This window comes from Eimeria acervulina, genomic scaffold (genome assembly GCF_000499425.1).
Source record: "Eimeria acervulina Houghton genomic scaffold, Eah_scaff1, whole genome shotgun sequence".
In the NCBI taxonomy this organism is placed as follows: domain Eukaryota; phylum Apicomplexa; class Conoidasida; order Eucoccidiorida; family Eimeriidae; genus Eimeria; species Eimeria acervulina.
The window spans coordinates 160094-178746 of record NW_013550436.1 but is presented as its reverse complement, the minus strand read 5'-3'; the positions used below and the strand labels follow the sequence as shown (position 1 = coordinate 178746).

Here is an 18653-nt window from a genome sequence, read left to right as displayed (position 1 = left end):
ACCCTAATGCTGCTGTTGCTGCTGCTGCTGCTGCTGCTGCTGTGCTGGCGGCACTGCTGGCCTGTCGGGCCAGATGCTCAATTCGGATCACTGTATCGCAGCAGCAGCAGTAGCAGCAGAGGCAGCAGCAGCTGTTGCTTTTACCAACGGCTAGGCCGCCCACAGAAATGCAGCTTCTTGCTGCACTGGCGGCAGCAGCAGCAGCAGCTTCCGCTGCTGCTGCTGTGATTTGTTTAGACGGAGCTGCTGGTTCTGTCCAAGGGCCGTCAAGGAACACCGACGGCAACAGCTTCTGCTGCTTGCTGCTGCAATGCTGAGGCAGCAGCATGTGCTGTCCGTACACCTGAATATTAGACTTCGCCAATGGCATGCAACAATTTGGTCTCTGCTGTTGCTGCTGCTGCTGCAGCGGTAGCAAGTCGCGGCTCTACATTTGAATAGGCAGCGACACTGTTGATATGCGACAAGAATAGCAGCAGCAGTAGCTGATGCGCTCTGTCGCTGTGCGCAAAGCAGCTGCAGCAGCAGGTTGCTGCCGCGCTGCTGCGCTGCAGCAGGTGTCTCTTCTGTATATTACCTGGAACCAAACAGCAAATCCCTCTTTTTCAGATCAGAGAAGCTGTCCCCTGCATGCTGCCGCTTCCGCTTTAGCAGCAGCAGCAACTTGTGGCTTATTACACGGCCTGTCGCCTGCACCAGCAGCAGCAGCAGCAGCAGCAATTACAGCGGATAGAACAGTAGTCGCAGCAGCAGGCCCTACCGTGCAATGGCAGGAAGGGTTTAGGGTCTAGGGTTTAGGGGCTGCTATGGTTGGGGCTTAACTAGGGTTTAGACATAGCTGCCGGGGTTTAGAGCTAGCTAGGGTTTAGGGCTAGTTAGGGTTTATAGCTAGCTAATGTTTAGAGAAGCCTACGGTTTAGGATTAACTAGGGTTTAAGGCTAGCCAGGGTAAATGCTAGCTAGGGTTTAGGGCTTGTTAGGGTTTATTGTTAGCTAGGGTTTAGGGTTGGCTAAGTTTTAAGGTTCGCTAGGGTTTACTGTTAGCTAGGTTTAGGGTTAGCTAGGGTTTAGGGTTGGCTAGGGTTTATGACTAGCCAGGGTTTAGGCTTTTCTAGGGTTTAGGGTTTTGGCTAGGGTTTAGGGTTTGTATGCGGACTTGTTTTCCTAGGAACCAGATGTATTTGTCGATGAGGGTTTTGAAGGGCTTTAATTTGTGCTGCATTTCGAAGGCGCGCAGCTCCACCAAAACATTATCCAACCGAATTGCCCCTGAAACCCTCACAAACACAAACCCTAAACCCTAAACCCTAAACCCTCGACAAACACCAAACCCTAAACCCTCATCAAACAAAAAGCCCTAAACCCTAGACAAACAACAAACCCTAAACCCTAAACTAATCCTAAACGGTAATCCCCAAACCCTCAATAGAAAACCAGAAACAAACCCTAAACCCTCAACAAGCAAAACTGCCTAAACCCTAAAGCCTAAACCCTAAACCAACTGATAAATCAAAGGAATGCCACTTCAGCTGCATCACAAACCTCTGTATGTAACAGCAGCAGCAAAAGGAGACACTCGGACGAAGCGAAAGTACACCCCAAGGCCGGGATCCTGCTGCTGCTGCATCTGCTGCTGCGGCGGCTGTGGCAGCGGCAGCGGCTGCTGCTGCTGCTGTGTCCTCGAGGGCTGCCACCGCGCAGCTTCTGCTGCTGGTGCAGCTGCTGCTGATGCTTTTTGCCCCCCTCCTTGAACCGAAAAGCTGCTGCTCCTGGAGCCAGTCCCTGAGACCGCATGCACCGCATCACAGCAGCAACAGCTCCAGCAGCAGCAGCAGCAGCGTAAGCAACAGTAGCAAACGTAGGCAGCAAGCTACACGAGGTGTCCAGACACCGCAACAGCTCAGTTCTATAGAAGCAAAACCTACAAGAGAGATGCGACTGCTCTCCCCGTGCTGCGGCTGCTGCTGCTCCTTGGCCCCTTCGCAGCCCTGCAGCATCAACAGAGGCAGTACCAGCTGCTGCAGCGTCGGCTGGTGAAGTGAGTTCTCCTGAGCTTTGACTGCAGAGACTTCCTGCTGTTGCTGCTGCTGCAGCAGCAGCAGGAGGCCACTTGAATGAAGGCGCGAGGAGAGCCACTGCATCAACAGCTTGCGGTGCAGCAGGGGGAAAGAAGAAGCTGTATATACACTCCACGAATGCAGACGTCAGAGACACCCGAACGGGGTCTATGTGCAGCAGCAAATAGTCAAAGACCTGAACGCCCGCAGCAGCAGCAACAGCAGCAGAAGCAGCATGGGTAGTCGCCCCTGGCGAAAGCCAACCGCCCCAAAGGCAGCAGCAGCAACAGCAACAGCAGCAGAAACAGCAGCAACGAAAGCAGCATCAGCACAACAGCCAGCAAGAGCAGAAGCAGCAAACAACAACGCTCAGCAGCCGCACAAGCAGCACCAGCACAACGGCCAGCAGCAGCAGCAACAACAGCAGCAGCAAAAGCACCAGCAGCAGCAGCAGTACCTGAAAGCGGCCGCAATCGAGAACAACGAATCTGTGGCTGCAGCGGAGTGAGACTGCATGCGCAGACAGTCTATGAGTGAGACCTTCCTTTTGTCTCCATGCTTCTGCGCCCAGAGTGTCCTCAGTTCCTGCTGCTGTTGCTGCTGCTGCGTCCTGCTGCTGCTGCTGCTGCTGCTGTGTCTGCAACTCAAACAGAGGCGAAATAATGCGTACGGCCTTTACCCCAGCCGGCAGCACAATCCCCAAGAAGTAAGAGAGAGTGAAGGCGGGCTGTGACAGCTGGATGCGGCGTCTCTCCTGCTGCTGCTGCTCCTCCGCTTCCTGTTGCTGCTGCTGCTGCTGTTGTTCTTGCTCTTGTCTTTGTCGCTCGCGTCTCCGCTGCTCTTGCTGCAGACCACGCAGCAACTCCTGCTTTGCTGCTGCAGCGTTTCTTGCGGTCGTTGCGATAGGGAAGGACTCAAAGTCAACTGCTGCTTTGGGGTTCCACAGCTCTGCTGCTGCCGCTGTTGCTGCCTCTGCTGCTTCTGCTACTGCTGCTGCTGCAGAGCTCCTCTGGGGGGCTGGATGCGAGACTGCTGCTGCTGCTCCTGCTGCTGCTGATGCTGCTGCTGCAGGCTCCTCATCTGCTGCAGCGGACGCGCTCTCGGCAGCAAACTGCTCGCGCAGCTTGAGAAGCAGCGAGGGCTCCTCTTCGGCAATGGTGTCGGCAGCGTCTGCTGCTGCTGCTGCTGCTGCCTCTGCTGCTTCTGCTGCCTCTGCTGCATCTGCTGCTGCCGCTTCTGCTGCAGCTGCTGCATCTGTTTCTGCGTCCTGAAGCTTCGACTCGCCGCTGCTGCTGCTGCTGCTGCTGCTGCTGCTGCTAGAACACAGCAGCGTGTGCTCGTCATCAGAGTAGGCCGCTAAGTTGCCTAGACCCCCGGATACTTCCTCCTCGCTGCTGCTGCTGCTGCTGCTGCTGCTGAGGAATTTGCTTTTCGTGCTTTCTCCGAACAATGGCCACTTTGCGGCGGAAGAATCTTCAGCAGCAGCAGCAGCTCCTGCTGCTGCTTCACGGGACTCTGCCGCTTCTGCCTCTGCTGCTGTGTGCCCCTCACAGGAATCAGCAAGTGCTGCAGCATGCATGCGGCTGCCTACAGCAGAAGCCCTGTGTCCTGTAGCAGCTGCTGTTGCATGAACGACAAGGCGATGCAGCTGCGCGGCTGGAGCAGCAGCAGCAGCAGCAGCACGCTGCTTCATTGCTGGCAGCAGCTGCTGTAGCTTCGCACGAACTCTGCCGGGAGCCTTCGCTACTGGGGCAGGGCGTAATGCTGCTGCTGAATGCAGGTCGCCTGCTGCTGTTGCTGCTGCAGTTGCTGTTGCTCCGGCTTCTGCTGCTGTCCCTAGGGCCTCTTCAGAACAAGAAGAAGCACAAGTTGGATGGCCCCCTGAGCCTGCAGCAGCAGCAACAGGCTCCGGAGCAGTAGTAGCAGCAGCAGCAGCTGCTGCTGCTGCTGCTGCTTCCGCTGCAGCCACTTTCCGGTGCAGCTTGTTTGACCAAGGGCCGAGCCGCCGCTGCTGTTGCTGGGGTTTTTGCAGCTGCGGCATGTCGCTGCCCGTGCCAGCAGCAGCAACACCAGTAGCAGCAGCAGCAGCAGCAGCTGCTGCTGCTGCTGCTTTGGGACAGAGATCTAAGACCCTCCAGTCTGCTAAATCCACTTCTAGCTGCAGGTTCCTCTCGTCCTGCAGCAGCAGCTGCAGGCTGCATGCAGCATCGCTGCAGCAAATGCAGCAGAAGGGGAGGTTGGTGACGCTGCTTAGCAACGAGCAGCAAACCTGCAAACAGCAAAAGTAACAGCAGCAGACGAAGAAGCAGCAGATGCAGCAGCAGCTGACGCAGCAGCAGCTGACGCGGCAACAGCAGTAGCAGCAGCAGCTGGTGATGCAGCAGCAGCAGATGCAGCAGCAGCTGATGCAGCAGCAGCATCAGATGCAGTAGCAGCTGCCGCAGCATCATCAGCGGCAGCAGATGCAGTAGCGTCTAACGCAGCAGCAGCAGATTCAGCAGCAGCAGATGCAGGAGCGCCGCAGCAAATGCAGCACTAGCACCGCAAAGGGCTGTTTGTTGTGGCAACTAGTTTAAACCGCAGCGAGGGTTTAGAGCGGCATTACAAGGGTTTAGGGTTTTAGTTCGGGTTTAGGGTTTATTAGAGCTTAGGGTGTAGGGTTTAGGGTTCGCTGTGCGTTTACTTCTTCAATGAGGATTCCTATGGAAATTTGGCGGCGCTGCTGCTTGGCTGGGGTTTGCTGCTGCTGCTGCTCAGACAGTGCAGCAGCTGCTGCAGTTGGTCCTGTCTGCTGCAGCTGCTGCAGTCGCGGCATCGCGGTGCCTGGCAGCTGCGAGGGGCCCATATCTGCTGCTGCTTCTTCCTCTAAGAATGCATGCAGCAGCTTCCGTGCAGCAGAGGGACGCAGACGCCTATGCTGCTGCTGCTGGTGATGCTGCTGGTGCTGCTGCTGCAGGTGATGCTGGTGCTGCTGCTGCTGCTGCTGATGCCCGTGGGGCTGTGGTGCTCCTGACGTATTCGCGTTGTCTGGAGCTGCTGCTTTTGCTGCTGCTGCTGCTTCTGTTGTATTCTCGTCTACCCTGCTGCTTCCTTCAGACATATCTTCTGTTGCCTGCTGCTGCTGTTTGTCTGCAGCATGCGGATGCGGAGCAGCAGCAGCAGGGGGTGGAGTTGGATACGCCGCTCCTGCAGGAGCAGCAGCAGCAGGTGCTGCTGCTGCGGGCCTTGTCCTGCTGATGTTGCAGGCCAGCAGCATGCGGTGCAGCAGTTGCTGCATCATCGCGAAGCTCTCAGCATGAGCAGCAAAGAGACAATTGCCGCACAGCAACTTGCAGCTGCAGCCGAGTTGAGGGAGAGACAGCGAAAGTAGACAGCAGACTTCCTTAATACACAGCACAGGCCGCAGCAGCTGCGGCACTGCAGCAGAGCTGGGGCTGCTGCTGCTGTTGCTGCCGTTCTTTGCCTCCCCCCATACGCCTTTTGCATGCGGGTCTTGCTGCTGCGCTCCAGGCTGCTGCGCGGCCGAGTCGGCGGGCAGCTGGCTGCTGTTGCATTTGCTGCTGCTGCTGCTGTTCTGCCCTGGGTTGGCACGACCCCCTGCTGCTGCAACAGGTGTTGAAGGGGCTGAGGCTGCTCCTGCTGCTGCAGCAAACGGTGAGGGGTGCTCGCTCTCGCTGCTGGTAAAGCACAAGGACGCGTGCTGCTCTGCGAGGAAGTAGCGTGTGGGGCTTCTGCTGCTGCTGGAAAGCCCCAATCCCCTGCTGCTACGCTGCCGTGACGGATTAGCAGCAGCAGCAGCAGCAGATGCAGCAGCAGCTAGCGGCAGATGCCACAGCAACCCCGCCACGTGAAGAGCGCCTACGGAGCCGCACACGGGCCCCACACGACATACCAGATCTACCAGCAGCAAGTGCTGCTGCAGTTGCTGCTGCTGCGCTTGCTGCTGCATTTGCTGCTCTTGCTGCTGCTGTCTTCGCCCCGCTGCAGGAACAGCAGCTGCGGCCTCCGCAGCAACCTCCAGCCTGGCCTTGGCAACGGCAAGGGGAGTAGAGAAGACAAACTGAGCTGTCTGTACAGCCGAGAGAGCAGAGCGGAGGTCGCTGCTGCTGTGGCTGCTGTATGTTTGTTGAATCAGCTCTATGGGGGAACAGAGGGCAGGGTCTTGGTCGGGAAGAGGCAGCAGCAGCAGCGACGGCAGCACAGCAGGATGTGCTGCTGCTGCTGCTGCTGCTTTCGCTGCTACTGTGGACCTCCCCTCTGCCCCTTCTGCTGCAACACCGCGGCAGCAGCAGCCGCAAACACCGCGCAGCTGTGAGGAAAGCTTAGATGTAGAGTGGCCCTTAACGAAATCCGGGTGCGCCAGGTGGGGCTTGCTGCTGCTGCTGCTGCTGCTGCTCTTGCTGCTGGTGAGTTTTGGGCGATGGCTGCGGGGTCTCTGGGCTGCTGCTGCTGCTTCTGCTGCTGCTGTCCAGGCAGCAAGTCGTGCTGCAGCTGCTGCAGCGCAAGGCTGCTTGCCGGGGCAGCTGCGGTCACCCTCCAGGCTTTCTGCTGTGTCAGCATCGGCCCCTGCTGCTGCTGCTGCTGCGGCTGCTGCTGTAGCTGCTGCTGCTGCTGCTATCCTGTTGTTGTCAGCCCACATCCCCTCTACCACCTGCGAGTGCTGCTGCAGCAGCGGCAACGGATTAACAGCCATTGCTGCTGAGACTTGGCAGCACTTCCCTTCTGCGGTGCAGCCGTCTCCCGTTTCCCCGTAGAGTACGTCTGCTGCTGCTGCTGCTGCAGGTGCTGCGCGGCTGCTGTTGTTGTTGCTGCTGCGGTTGCGGCTGCTAAACGCAGCGACCTCCTGCACCAGCTGCTGCTGCTGGCTGCGCTGCAGCTCAATGTAGTTTAGGCTTACTTGGGGGTATATACACCTGAGCGTCAAATCCATTGCTCCATAGGACATCTGCCGCTGCTGCTTCTGCTGCTGCTGCCGTTTGCGACGGCGAGCGCTCCGCTGCTGCTGTTGCGGGTGCTGCTGCTGCTGCGCGTTCTTCGGTGGCAGCAGCACGTGTAAGTACGGCTCCAGCTGCTGCCGTGCTGCATCCGCGACATCTATAGACCTGATAATAAGAGCGAGGCTTGTGGGGGACAGCAGCAGCACGGGGCAGTGCAGTAGCATGCAAGCCGATTGGGAAGGATCAGTCTGCTGCTGCTCCTCCTCCTCTTCCTCCTGCTGCTGCTGCGGCAGCTTCTGCCGCTCTATACGGACACCCGGAATGCGCAGCACGGGCAGCAAATGGGGAGACGGTGTTGGGAGATAGAGAGGCAGCGTGAGCCCCCATAGACGAGAAACAGCAGCAGCAAACTGCTGCTGCTGTTGCTGCAGTTGTTCCTCTGCTTGCCGCTGCTGTGCGTGTAGAACCCTGCCAGCGCCAGCCCGCTGTCTGCGGCTGCCGTTGGTGCTGCTGCTCCTGCTGCTGCGGCGGCTGAAGTGCAAGTCGTCACACTCGAAGCTGAGCAGCAGATGCCGCAGCAGCACGACGCTCTGTCTCAGCTGGTTTATCTTGATGTCCTCCAGAACATCAGCACATGTGGAGAGGCGGGTCCCTTCTGCTGCTGCTGCCGCTGCTGCTGCTGCCGCTTCTGCTGCTGCCGCTTGTGCTGCTGCTGCTGCTGCTGCTTCGGATGCCTCAGGCTTCGTTGCCTCCGAGGAGGACGGGGCTGAGTCTGAAGAGCAGTAACAGGCGTCGCTGATGCTAATGTTGCTGCCGCTCTTGCTGCTGCTTAAGTTGCTGCTGCTGCGCCATTCCTCCCGCAGCAAGCCGCTCCCACTACCTTCTCCCGACCAAGTATGCAGCCCTTCAAACCACAAACCCTGCTGCTGCAGCTGCAAAGACACCTCGCGCCCCAGCCTCTGCTGTTCCTGCTGCTGCTGCTGCTGCAGCTGCAGTTTCTGCTGCTGCCGATGCTGCCCGCCTGTTCGGTTTTCCCACGATACGCTTTTCCAGAGGTCTCCCTGCAGCAGCAACTTCCGCTGCTGATGCTGCTGCCGCTGCCTAGGTGAGCGCGTCTTCGTGCTGTTGCTGCCTGCTGCAGCCTCCAACTCGCTGCCGCTGCTGCTGCTGTCTGTCACGCCTACCCACTCGGAGAAAGTTTTGCTGCGGAGGCTAGCAAAGCCTTTGCGTAGCAGCTTTACTGGGCCACCGGTCCTGTGCTGCTGCTGCTGCTGCAGCAGCATTTTACCTTCTAAACTCCCGCTACCTTGCCGCGAATACTGTCGGAGTAGACTGTCCGTGGCATCGGCTGCAGCTGGGGCTGCACCGACGGCAGCAGCAGCAGCAGCGTCGGCTGCTGCTGCTGCTTGTGTTGCTGCATTGAACTCCCTGCTGCGGCCGCGTCCATAGGCGTACCCCCTGTAGCTGCTGCTGCTCTCTGGATCCACGGCCCGGTGTCGCCGCAGCAGCAGCATGTCATGCAGCTCAGCAGCAGCAAGACTGCAGCGAGCAAAGGCAAAGCGGAAGTGCAAGTCTCGTGTTGCAGCTCGTAGCTTGACGAGGATATCTGCTTGCTGCCGAAGCTCCCTGTACACCGCAACCAACCAGCTGCTTCCTTCCTGCTGCTGCTCCGGTTCATCTTGCTGCTCCAGCTCCTCTTGATGCTGCTCCTCCGGGGGCGCGCTGCTGCAGTAGTCAGGCCAAGGCCCGCTGCAGTTGCTACCGAAGAGCAGCTGCAGCAGCAGCATAACGTGTTCTGGAGTTACATTGAGTGACAGTTGCTGCTGCTGCAGCTGCTGCTGCGCGTGGTGTCTCCCCCAAATGTGTACAGGGCTACGCCTCTGGTCTCTCGTGTGGTGTTCCTGTTGCTGCTGCTGCTGCTGCTTGTCTTCATCTATGCCCCTAACGAACAGCTGCGCTTCGACCTTCAGCTGTTGCTGCTGCTCCTCCTCTTGTTGCTGCTCCTGCTGCTCCTCCTGCTGCTCCTCCTGCTGGAAAAAGACGCTTGCGCGTGCGAACACTTGCCCCAACTGCAGCAGTGGCGGACACGAAACATCAGCAGCAGCAGCAGCAGGTATCTCTGCTGCTGCCTGCTCGTTGACCAGGCAACAAAGACCGCGCCTCAGCTGTAGCAAGACGTCTGCCGACAGCAGCTGCGGAAGCAAAAAGCTGCTGCATGCTGCTGCTGTTTCTGCTGCTGCTCCTCCTCCTATTTCTGCTCCTGCTGCTGTCGCTCCTGCTGCTTCCGGAATTTCGCTGCTGAACGCGCGATGCATTGCTGTCTGCTGGACACGCGCACTTGCTGCTGTCGTTGCTGCTGCTGCTGCTGCTACTGCCGCGTGGTACCTGACAGCTGCGCCCAAGTGCAGCGCCGGCAGCAGCAGCCGCAGCAGCAAAAGGCCTTCCAGTGCGAACTGCAGCTGCAAGTCTTGCAGCAAAATAACCTCAAGTTGCAGCTGGGTCTTCTGCTGTTCCTTTTGCTGCTGTTGCATGGCGCTGTCTGTCTGGCTGGTGATACCGGGTGGGATGCTGCTGCTGCTGGTGCTGCTGTAGCAGCTGTCTCGATAGCTGACGCATGCGGTGTGCTCTTCATGGATAGCCGCAGCAGCAGCAGCAAACGCCACGGCCTCACTCGGTCCAAAGACTTTGTGAGTCCATGCTGCTGCTGCCGCTGCTGCTGCAGCTGCTGCTGCTGCGCTTTGCGTAAATCGTACAGTAACGTTCTGTGGCTGTAACAACAGCCGGCGCACATCTTCCGCTTCCCCGTCTACAGTGTTGCTGCTGCTGCCGTTGCTGCTGCTGCTGCTGCTGCTGCTGCTGTTGCTGCTGCTGTTGCCTGAGGGGCATGGCAAGGACTTTGCTGAAGTCAGCTTAAGGGAAGCAAACTGTACATCCACTTGGTCGGAAGACAGAAGCAGCACGGGAGACTGCGCTGCTCCTGTAGCAGCAACAGCAGCACCAGCAGCAGCGGACCTGTCCGCACACCCGAATAACTCTGGATTGGTCTTGCGGAGTCGCGTCAGGTGCTGCCGCACCAGCCGCTGGTCTTGCAGCAGAAGCCTTCGCTGCTGGTGCTGCAGTCGCTGCTGAAGTTCGTCTCCAAACAGCAGCAGCTCCAGAGACTGCACGCGCAGCTGCAAGGTACGATAGGTGCTATGAGGAGGCGGCAGCACCAGGACTGCTGCTGTTGTTGCTGCTGCTGCTGCTCTTAGGAAGTCATCAACGCAAGCTGCTACTCTATCCACCTTGATTGCTGCAACTGGGGTGAATGTACACCATGTGCTGCTGCCGCCGCTACCGACGCCCGTCTGTTGCTGCTGCGAAAGGCGCCGGAGGAGGGCGCGCTGTAGCGCGTGCCTCCGTTGTTGTTGCTGTTGCTGCTGCTGGTACTGCTGCCCCCGCTGCTGCTGAAACCGCTGCAGCGGATTGCCGCAGCGGCCCACAGCCACCCAAGAAGTCATGTCTACTGCAGCACGCCGATGCTGCAGCTTCTGCCGCAGCAGCTGCACCACTTCAGGTGTACGTACAGCTGGCACAGCAGCACGCACAGCAGGGTCCGCAAACGGACAGAGAGCAGGCTGAAGCGGAAGCGGAAGGGTTTCGTCCTCGTCTTGCTCGTGCTGCTGCTCCTCTTGCTGCTCTGGCTGCGGCTGCTGCTGCTGCTGCTGCCTTCCGCTGACGTCCCTCAAGTTGCTGCTGCAAGTTGTCAAGGAGCTCCGTGTACACCTGGTTACCTCAGCTGTCATTTGCCTTCTTAGACCAAGAAGAGGCAGCTCTTTAATGCTCTCCCTGCCGCTGCTGCTGCTGCTGCTGCTGCTTCTGCTGCGGCGGCGGAGGCTGCAGTTGCTGCTGCCGTCCACGTCAGTAGTAACTGGTGTCTCCGCAGACATCCCAACAACTGAACGATCGCGATGCCTTATGCGGCGGCTGTCTCCGCTGTCCCTGCTGCTGCTGCGTCCCCTGCCGCAGTGGTTGCTGCTTTTGCTGCTGTTGCTGCTGCTGCTGCTGTGGTTGCTCCGGCTGCTGCGGCTCCAGGCTGCGTCTCTGTCCCAACAGGATGCTGAAGAAGCAGCAGCAACAGGCTGCAGCAAGCCACCGCGTGCAGCGTCTCGTCCGTAGGCAGCAGTGGTCGCTGTTGTTGCTGCTGCTGCTGCTGACCTCCGTAAACAGGCCACGTACACTTGGGAGAAGCAAACGTACATCGGAGTGACATGCACTGCTGCAGTGCCGCCTCTGGAAGCAGCAGCAGCAGCAGCAGCAGCAACAGGGGAAAGGAGCTCGTGGGGTTCGTAGCTGCAGCGGACAAGACGACCGCCAGCAAGGGAAGCTGTCTTGTGGCGCTGCAGCTGCTGCTGATACGCCACTGCTGCTGCTGCAACCTGCCGGACAAGGGGCCCCACTGCATGCGCTGCATCAGCTGCTGCTTCAGCAAGACATGCAAAGTCAAGGGTCTCTGCATACAGCACAGTCGCCCCCTCAACAGACGTACACACCCACTGCTGAGCGTCGCTATACAGCGGCTGCTGCTGCTGCTGTTGCTGTTCGTGCTGCTGCTGTTGGTGCTGCTGCTGGCTGACGTCCCCTAGCTCCCAATGCCTGCGGTGTACTGACACCCGAATGGTATCGCCTCTAAAGAGAGGGGGCATCGACTCCCTGTGCTGCCGCAGCCCCTGGTCCTGCTGGGCCGACTCTTGCTGCTGCTGCTGCTGCTGCTGCTGCTGGAAGTCCCTGGCTAGGTAGTGGACTCGGGGAGATTTCACCAAAATATCAACATGAGGGAAGAAAGTCTCTTCGGTCTGCTTCCCTTTGCTGCTGCAGTCCTCGCTGTCATGCGGTTGCTGCTGCTCCCTCTGCTGCACCTGCTGCTGCTGCTGCTGCTGCCTGCGCGAGCCTGCCGATTCTGCTGTTATTTCTGCCAGCTGTCGCAGGTGCGCCGCTTGCAGCTGCTGCATACGCTCGATTTCCTGCTGCACTAGCAGGCGTAGCACCGAGGGGGTTTGCTGTAGAGCGACGGGGTGTATGTTCACTGTTACTTCTTCTGCCTCAACAGCAAAACGGCGAGCAACAGAGACAGAGACACCACCCACCTGAATCTGCAGCACGGGCTCCGGGCCCCCCACCAAACGGTCGTCCTGCAGCAGCAATCGAACACCACACACAATGCATGCACTGTTGCTGCAGTTCATGCTGTTACCGTTGCTGCTGCTGCTGCTGCTGCCGCCAGCGCGTGGCATACAACAGGCTTGACGCAGCGCAGCTGATGATCGCCCGCTGGTAGCGGGCTGCAGCAGAAAGCCTCATCCAGCAGCAAGTGCTGCAGCAGCGAGATCTTCAGCAGGATCCGCAGCAGCAGAGGCAGCAGCAGCAACACAAGTAGCAGCAGCAGTGGTCGCAGCAAAGGAAGCAGCAGGAGTTTTATTCTTACCAGTTTGAGAGCTGTAAGGGAAGGCTGCAGCAGGTCATGCTGCACCGCCTCTACAAGAGCAAAGAGCGGCAGCAGCAGCTGCTGCTGCAGCGCGAAGCTGCTGGCTCGCTGCACTGACACCTTCACAGACCGCCCGCTCTGGGGTACCCAAATGCACAAATCCGACAGAATTGTCTCTCCAGTCTCTCTGCATGCATGCAGCTCGCACTCCTGCAGCTGTCCCTGCAGCTGTTGCTGCTGCTGCTCCCGCTGCTGTTGCTGTTCCTGCTGCTCTTCCTGCTGCTCCTCCTGCTGCCCGTGAATCGGCGAGTGAACTTGAAGGTGCAAAGAACGAAAACACGACAGTGCAGAGCAGGGGCTCAGCTCCTCCATGCCAGTGCCGCTGCTGCTGTTGCTGCTGCTGTTGCTGCTGCTGTTGCTGCTGCTGCTATGAACGTACATGGATTGCACGTGTACTGGCAGGGCAGCGATGACAGCTCCGCCAGCGAGAGAGGAGTTGTGAATATGCATTGTAGGGACGAGCAGCCGCAGAAGTGCTTGCTGCTGCTTCTGCTGCTGCTGCTTGCCTTCGAGCTGCTGTGGTTCTGATTGCAGTTGCTGTCCCTGCTGCTGCTGCTGTTCCTGCTGCTGTTCCTGTTCCCGTTCCTGCTGTTCCTGTTCCTGCGTCTGCTGCTGTTCCTGCTGCTGCTGCTGTTCCTGGTGCTGCAGGTGCAGCGCAGCAGCAGGGGAGTAGACAGCAAAGTTGCGTGCAAGTAAATGAAAAGACTCTGGAGTGAGGCCTTCAACGCAGGTAAGGTCCTTCACAGCAGCAGCAAAGGCGCGGAGGCTCGGGCGCCACTCGAACCCAGAGAAAAAGGGACAGCTAGAGGCCAAAAAAGGCAGGTCTGCTGCTGCTGTTGCTGCTGCTGCTGCTGCTGCGGCTGCTGCAGCTCCGCTCGCTCCTCCCCATCCTGCGTGGACTCCCCAGCCGCCCGCCGCTGCATCCGCTGCTTCTCCTCCTCCTTCTCCTCTCTCTGCTGCTCCGCCTGATGCAGCGGAAGCAAGCCCCGCTCCAGCGGTCCCGATGGGCGACTCACTAAACATGTCTCCGCTGCTGCTGCTGCTGCTGCTGGTGCCAGCAGCAGCAGCAGCAGCAGCACCCAGCTGCAGCATCTTCGCGCGGTCTTTCCAGTGTCTGTACACTCCACGGAGATGCAGCAGCAGCATCACCCAGAACAAAAGGCCTTCTTCTCGCCAGTGGAGCCAGCCCCCCGGCAGCACGATCCTAACGTGCTGCTGATACAGAGGCCGCAGCTGCACCTGTCCGTACACCCCTATTCTTGTCACCTCGCTCAAAGGCTTTATCTCCACGCTGCTGCTGCTGCAGCTCACCAGCAGCACCCCACACCACCCAGTCAAAGCCCATGCGCTCGGGATCCAACGATCCCCCAAGCATTCGTCATCACTGAGCAGCCACACGCAGCCGCTGCTGCTCCTGCTGTTGCCGCTGCTGCTGTAAGCTTGCTTTAGGCGCACCAGTTCACCCGCGCCAACGAAGAAAGATACAGCTGCAGCTGCTGCATTCGTGGAGACTGTTGCTGCTGCTTTTGCATGCGCCTTATTTGCTGTTATTCTTGCTGATGCAGGTGAGGGTGCTGCTGCTCCCGGTGTCAGGGTTGCAGCTGCTGCAACTGCTGCAACTGCTGCTGCTGCTGCCTCAGGAGCCTGGACCGGGACATTTGTTGCGATGTCGCGTGCAATGGTTTGTGAGGGGCCCGGACAAGAGAGTGAGTGAAGGGCTGCAGCTGCCTCTGCGGCTGCTGCCGTCCTGCGCGCTGCTGTTGCTGCTGCTTCACCTGATGTGTTCGTTGCTGCAGTTGCAGCAGCAGGAGCAGCAGCAGAGGTGTTGTTGCAGGAGGGGACGTTAGCAGTGGAGAGCCTGCAGATGCCCGTAGAAACGGCAAAGCGTATTATTTTGCTGTTGCTGTTATTGCTGCTGCTGTTGCTGCTGCTGCTTGCGCCGCCACTACCGTTTTCTTTGTTCATGGCTGCTGCAGCCCCCAAGCAAGATAATGGCGGCATGCAGTCCCGTTGCTGCTCTTCCGCAAGGCGCTGCTGCAGCTGCTGCAGTTGCTGCAGCTGCTGCTGGAAGCCGCCGCTAGTTGTCTTGAGCTTCTGCTGCTGCCGGCGTACTAATGTCTCTAGCTGCAGCAGCACTCCGTCGGCGTGCAGCAGCAAAGCGCTGCTGCTGCTGCGCTCGAGTACGTGCACCAGCAAACGCGGCACCGATACCAGAACAGGCAGCGTGTGCTGCTGCATGTTGCTGTCGGTGCGGCTGCTGCTGCTGCTGCTAGTGCTGCTGCTCCTCCTGCGCGCAACTACCGGGCTTCTGGGTGTTTGAGTGTCTCCAGTTTCCTTACTGTCCAAGGAGTCTCCTCCCTGAGGGCTGCTGTTGCTGCTACTGCTGTTGCTGCTGCTGTTGCTGCTGTTGTTGCTGCTGCTGTTGTTGTTGTTGCTGCTGCTGCTGATGCCGCTCCTACACCTCCAATACGCCTCAATAACCCTGGCAAGGAGATTGGACAGGAGGTTGACGGCAACAGTCCCACTGGTGTGAACATACACCGCGCGCGCAGTGCATGTGCTGCTGCTGTTACTGCTGCTCAAGCCAGAGTCAAACAGCACAGTAACTGCTGCTGCTTCTTCGGTGTGCAGCACAGGCGGCAGCAGTAGCGCAGCAGGTGGCAGCTGCTCAGGCAGCAGAAGAGCGCCCCGTGCCCGGCAGGCAGCCTCGATGGGCGAGAGCCACCTCTTTGCTGCTGCTGCTGCTGCTCCTGTTCCTGTTGCTGCAGCTGCTGATGCAGCTGCTGCAGCACCGGGAGCAACGGGAGCAGCAGTTGCTTCTCGGAGCCCTGAAGCAGTTACGGTGTCAAGACAGTACAGAGACATCAAATGAGACAAATACGTGGGAGCAGAGACAGATGCGTCTTGCCTGTCTGCTTCCACGGCTCCGCGCCACCACCACCTTCTCGCCGGTGGGAAGCTGCTGCTGCTGCTGCTGCTGCTGCTCTGGGAAGCTGCCGGCGAATCAGGAGCATTCACGGGCACATGCACAGGAGCCGCTATGTCCTGGCAGCTGCTGCTGCTGCAGCTTGCTGCTTCCCTTTGCACGTCCTGGAGAGTCGGCGGCCGTTTGTGCTGCAGCCACCCGGCTGCTGCTGTTGCTGCTGCAGCGCCGGCTGCGGGACGGCTGTCGCTTGTGTGTGCTGCTGCTGCAAATTTTGCTGAGCTGCGAGCAGCAGCAACAGCAGCGGTTATCAGGTCAGATGGCAGCACGGACAGACAGCCTGCTGCATCCACAAAGCAGCGGCAGCAAATGCCTTTTGGTGCTGCTGCATGCAACCGCAACGACGCAAATGCTGCCGACGGCAGCAGCAGCAGCTCATTGGCCGTCAGCAACACCCCCACGCTGCTGAACTCGCTCTGCTGCTGGCTGCTCTGTTGTTGCTCCCGTGATCGCTGCTGCTGCTGCTGCTTCTCCGCTGAGCGCTGCAGCTGCTGCTGCAGCTGCTTCTGTTGCTGCTGCTGCGGCGGCGGCGGTGGTGGCAGCACTATTAACCCCAGCAACTCAATACAACCTGCCCTAAATGCGCAGGTTCTAGCCACTGCATGCAGCAGGCAGAGCCGCAGCACGAACTGCAGCAAACTGGGGCTTGGTGGTGATACTGCTGCTGCTGCTGCTGCTGATGAAGTGGGTGCTATCTGGGAGTCTTGCGCTCCCAACATCCCGGCCGATCCTGCTGCATTTCCTTTGCTGCCGCTGCTGCTGCTGCTGTTGTTCTGCAGACGGCAGGTGACCGATACTCGCCCTGCGCTGAGCAGCACACGGCTGCTGAGGGGCCGTTTGCTGCTGCAGCGACTCTGCTGCAGCGCCTGACGTATCAGCAGAAAGCAGCCAAAGAGGAAGGAGAAAGGCGCCAGGATCTCCCGTAGGAGTCTGCCGTTGCCGCTGCTGCTGCTGCTGCTGCTGCTGCAACTGCTCCCGCTCGTGATGCTGTTCCTATCAGCGCTGCTGTTGTCGGAGCTGTTGCTGCAGCAGCTGCTGCTTCCTGCTGCTTTAGGGTCTGCTAATCCTGGTCGTGCCTCCCCGTTGCACTCGGCGGCGTTGTCACTGCTGCTGCTGCTGCTGCTGCAGGGGCTGGGTGTCTCTTCTCCCTCCTTATGGCTGAGTGAGAGGCGCAGACTTGAAACCACAAGACGGGTCTCGCTTCTTCTGTGGGTGATGCAGCTGCTGCACTTCCCTATCTTCTTTCTGCTGCTGCTGCTGCAGCAGGAGACGCAGTGTTCTGTCACCTCCTCCTCAAGCAAAATGACGGCACTCTTCAAACTCAGAAAGCCACTGTGCTGCAGCGACTCGCAAGTCAAGTACAGACACCTTGTGCTGCTGCTGGTATTGTTGCTGCTGCTGCTATTCGTCGCAGCAGGAGGTGCGCCGGTTGCTGCTGCTGCCTCTGCCGCTTCTGCTGCTAACGGCAATCCCAGCCCATGCTCTACCTCTTCCGATGGAACAGCAGCAGGCAGAATCCGCTCTTCTGCTGCATTGGTGTGGCTCCTACTGCTGTTGCTGCTGCTGCTACAGGCGTTTCCGCTACTGCCTGTGTTGGTGCTGCTGCTCTTGTGGACCCTCTTAATAAGTACCCGTCTAAGCAGACGAGGAAGCAGGAAGGAGAGGATTGGGGGCAGCAGCAAACCAGCCAGCAAGAAGAACGCCAGAGACAGCAACGGCGGCACTAGAAGGTGCAGCAGCAGTTGCTGCTGCATGGTGCTGGCCGCCATTGCAGCACCAGGGATGCGTGTTTGGGCTGTACGTGGCGCTGCTGCTGCTGGATTCAGCCTGATCCCTTCGAGAAGCTCTACTGCCGCTGCTGATCAGCAGCAGCTGCTGCTGCAGCTCTCTGTGCTGCAACCAGACCAGCAGCTGCTGCTGCTCCTCTTGCTGCTCATGCTGCCGCTGCGGCGGCCGAGAAAAGAGGGCACACCGAGAAGAGCTCCATGCCTTCTTTGTTAAGGCTCCTATTATGCAGCAGACACGATTGCAAATGGTTTGCTGCTGCTGCTGTTGCTGCTGCTGCTGCTAGCCCTGCGTGGCACCAGGGCAGAGCCCTGTGCCCTTCCTTCGGGGAATTCCTCTGCAACAGAGTTCAGCAGCTTGACTCGTTAAGAGTCGTTAAAGTAAAAAGATGTCTTCGCGCTGCATGCAGGGCAGCAGCAGCCGCAGCAGCGACTGCTGCTGCTGCTGCTGCTGCTGCGGGATTCAGTAGCTGCCGCCCAGACGACAAAGCCGCAGCAACCGCTGCTGCCCTCACAGCACCCAGATTATATGTGCGGGTTAATTGACTTCCTCTTGTTTTTTTCAGCTCTATTAAGCCCCAGCAGCAGCAGCAGCAACAAGCCGTGAGCCCCCACCCCGATCCCCCGCTCCGGGAGACTGTCTCCTTTTTGAACTGCCTTCGAACGCAGTGCAACCCAATATATCTTCTAGTAGGTGGCAGAAGCAGGCCCACGACACCGGGGGGAAGGGATTATTCGGCGAAGGTATCTTCAGTTGCAAGGACAGCACCGACAGCCGCAGGAAAAGCAGCAGCAACACTAGCAGCAGCAGCAACAGCAACAGCAACAGCAGCAACGGGCTGTGGCAGCCAAAACTGACACACACAGAACCCTGCGCAGAACGCAACAGCTGGTGCCTCTACATGGCGCGTCCAGCACTCCTAGCTGCTGCGCAGTGCCCCTGTGTTGCTGGCTGCTCCCTTTTGCAGCGTCTGCTGCTTCCTGTGGCTGCCTCTCTTCCTTCCTGAGCTTCTCGATCTCTGCTGCAGCTGGTGGTGCTGCTGATCCTTCCCCCAACCTAGGCTCTGTTGGCAACATGTGTAATGGGTCACGCATAAGCAGCTGCAGCACCTGCGCAAATATAATGCTGCTACGTTACCTACCTGGGAGAGAGAGCTGCTGCTTCTGCTGTTGCTTGTACGGATTCTGAAGCAGAGACCATAGAAGTGACAAAAATAGCAGTAACATCACCAGTAGCAGCACTTTCCTAGAATCAGCAGGTGCACTAACAGCAGGTCCAACTTTGGCAGCAGCATCTTCTGCTCTCCAGTCCTAGCATCTCTACAGGATTTTACTTGCGCCTTAATTATGCAGCAGGTGCCGCTTTAG

At 58.9% G+C, this 18653-nt stretch overlaps 1 protein-coding gene across 1 annotated transcript; it reads right to left on the bottom strand.

The window, feature by feature from the left end:
* Positions 1-573: 573 nt before the first annotated feature.
* On the bottom strand, positions 574-17270 carry EAH_00000310 (hypothetical protein, conserved; the record flags this gene model as incomplete). Its single annotated transcript, XM_013397892.1, has 7 exons — positions 574-690; positions 1157-1269; positions 1543-1782; positions 1926-2253; positions 2515-4326; positions 4741-12165; positions 12459-17270. 7 exons carry the CDS (start codon positions 17268-17270, stop codon positions 574-576), a joined length of 14847 nt encoding a protein of 4948 aa, XP_013253346.1.
* Between the last annotated feature and the right edge of the window lie 1383 nt (positions 17271-18653).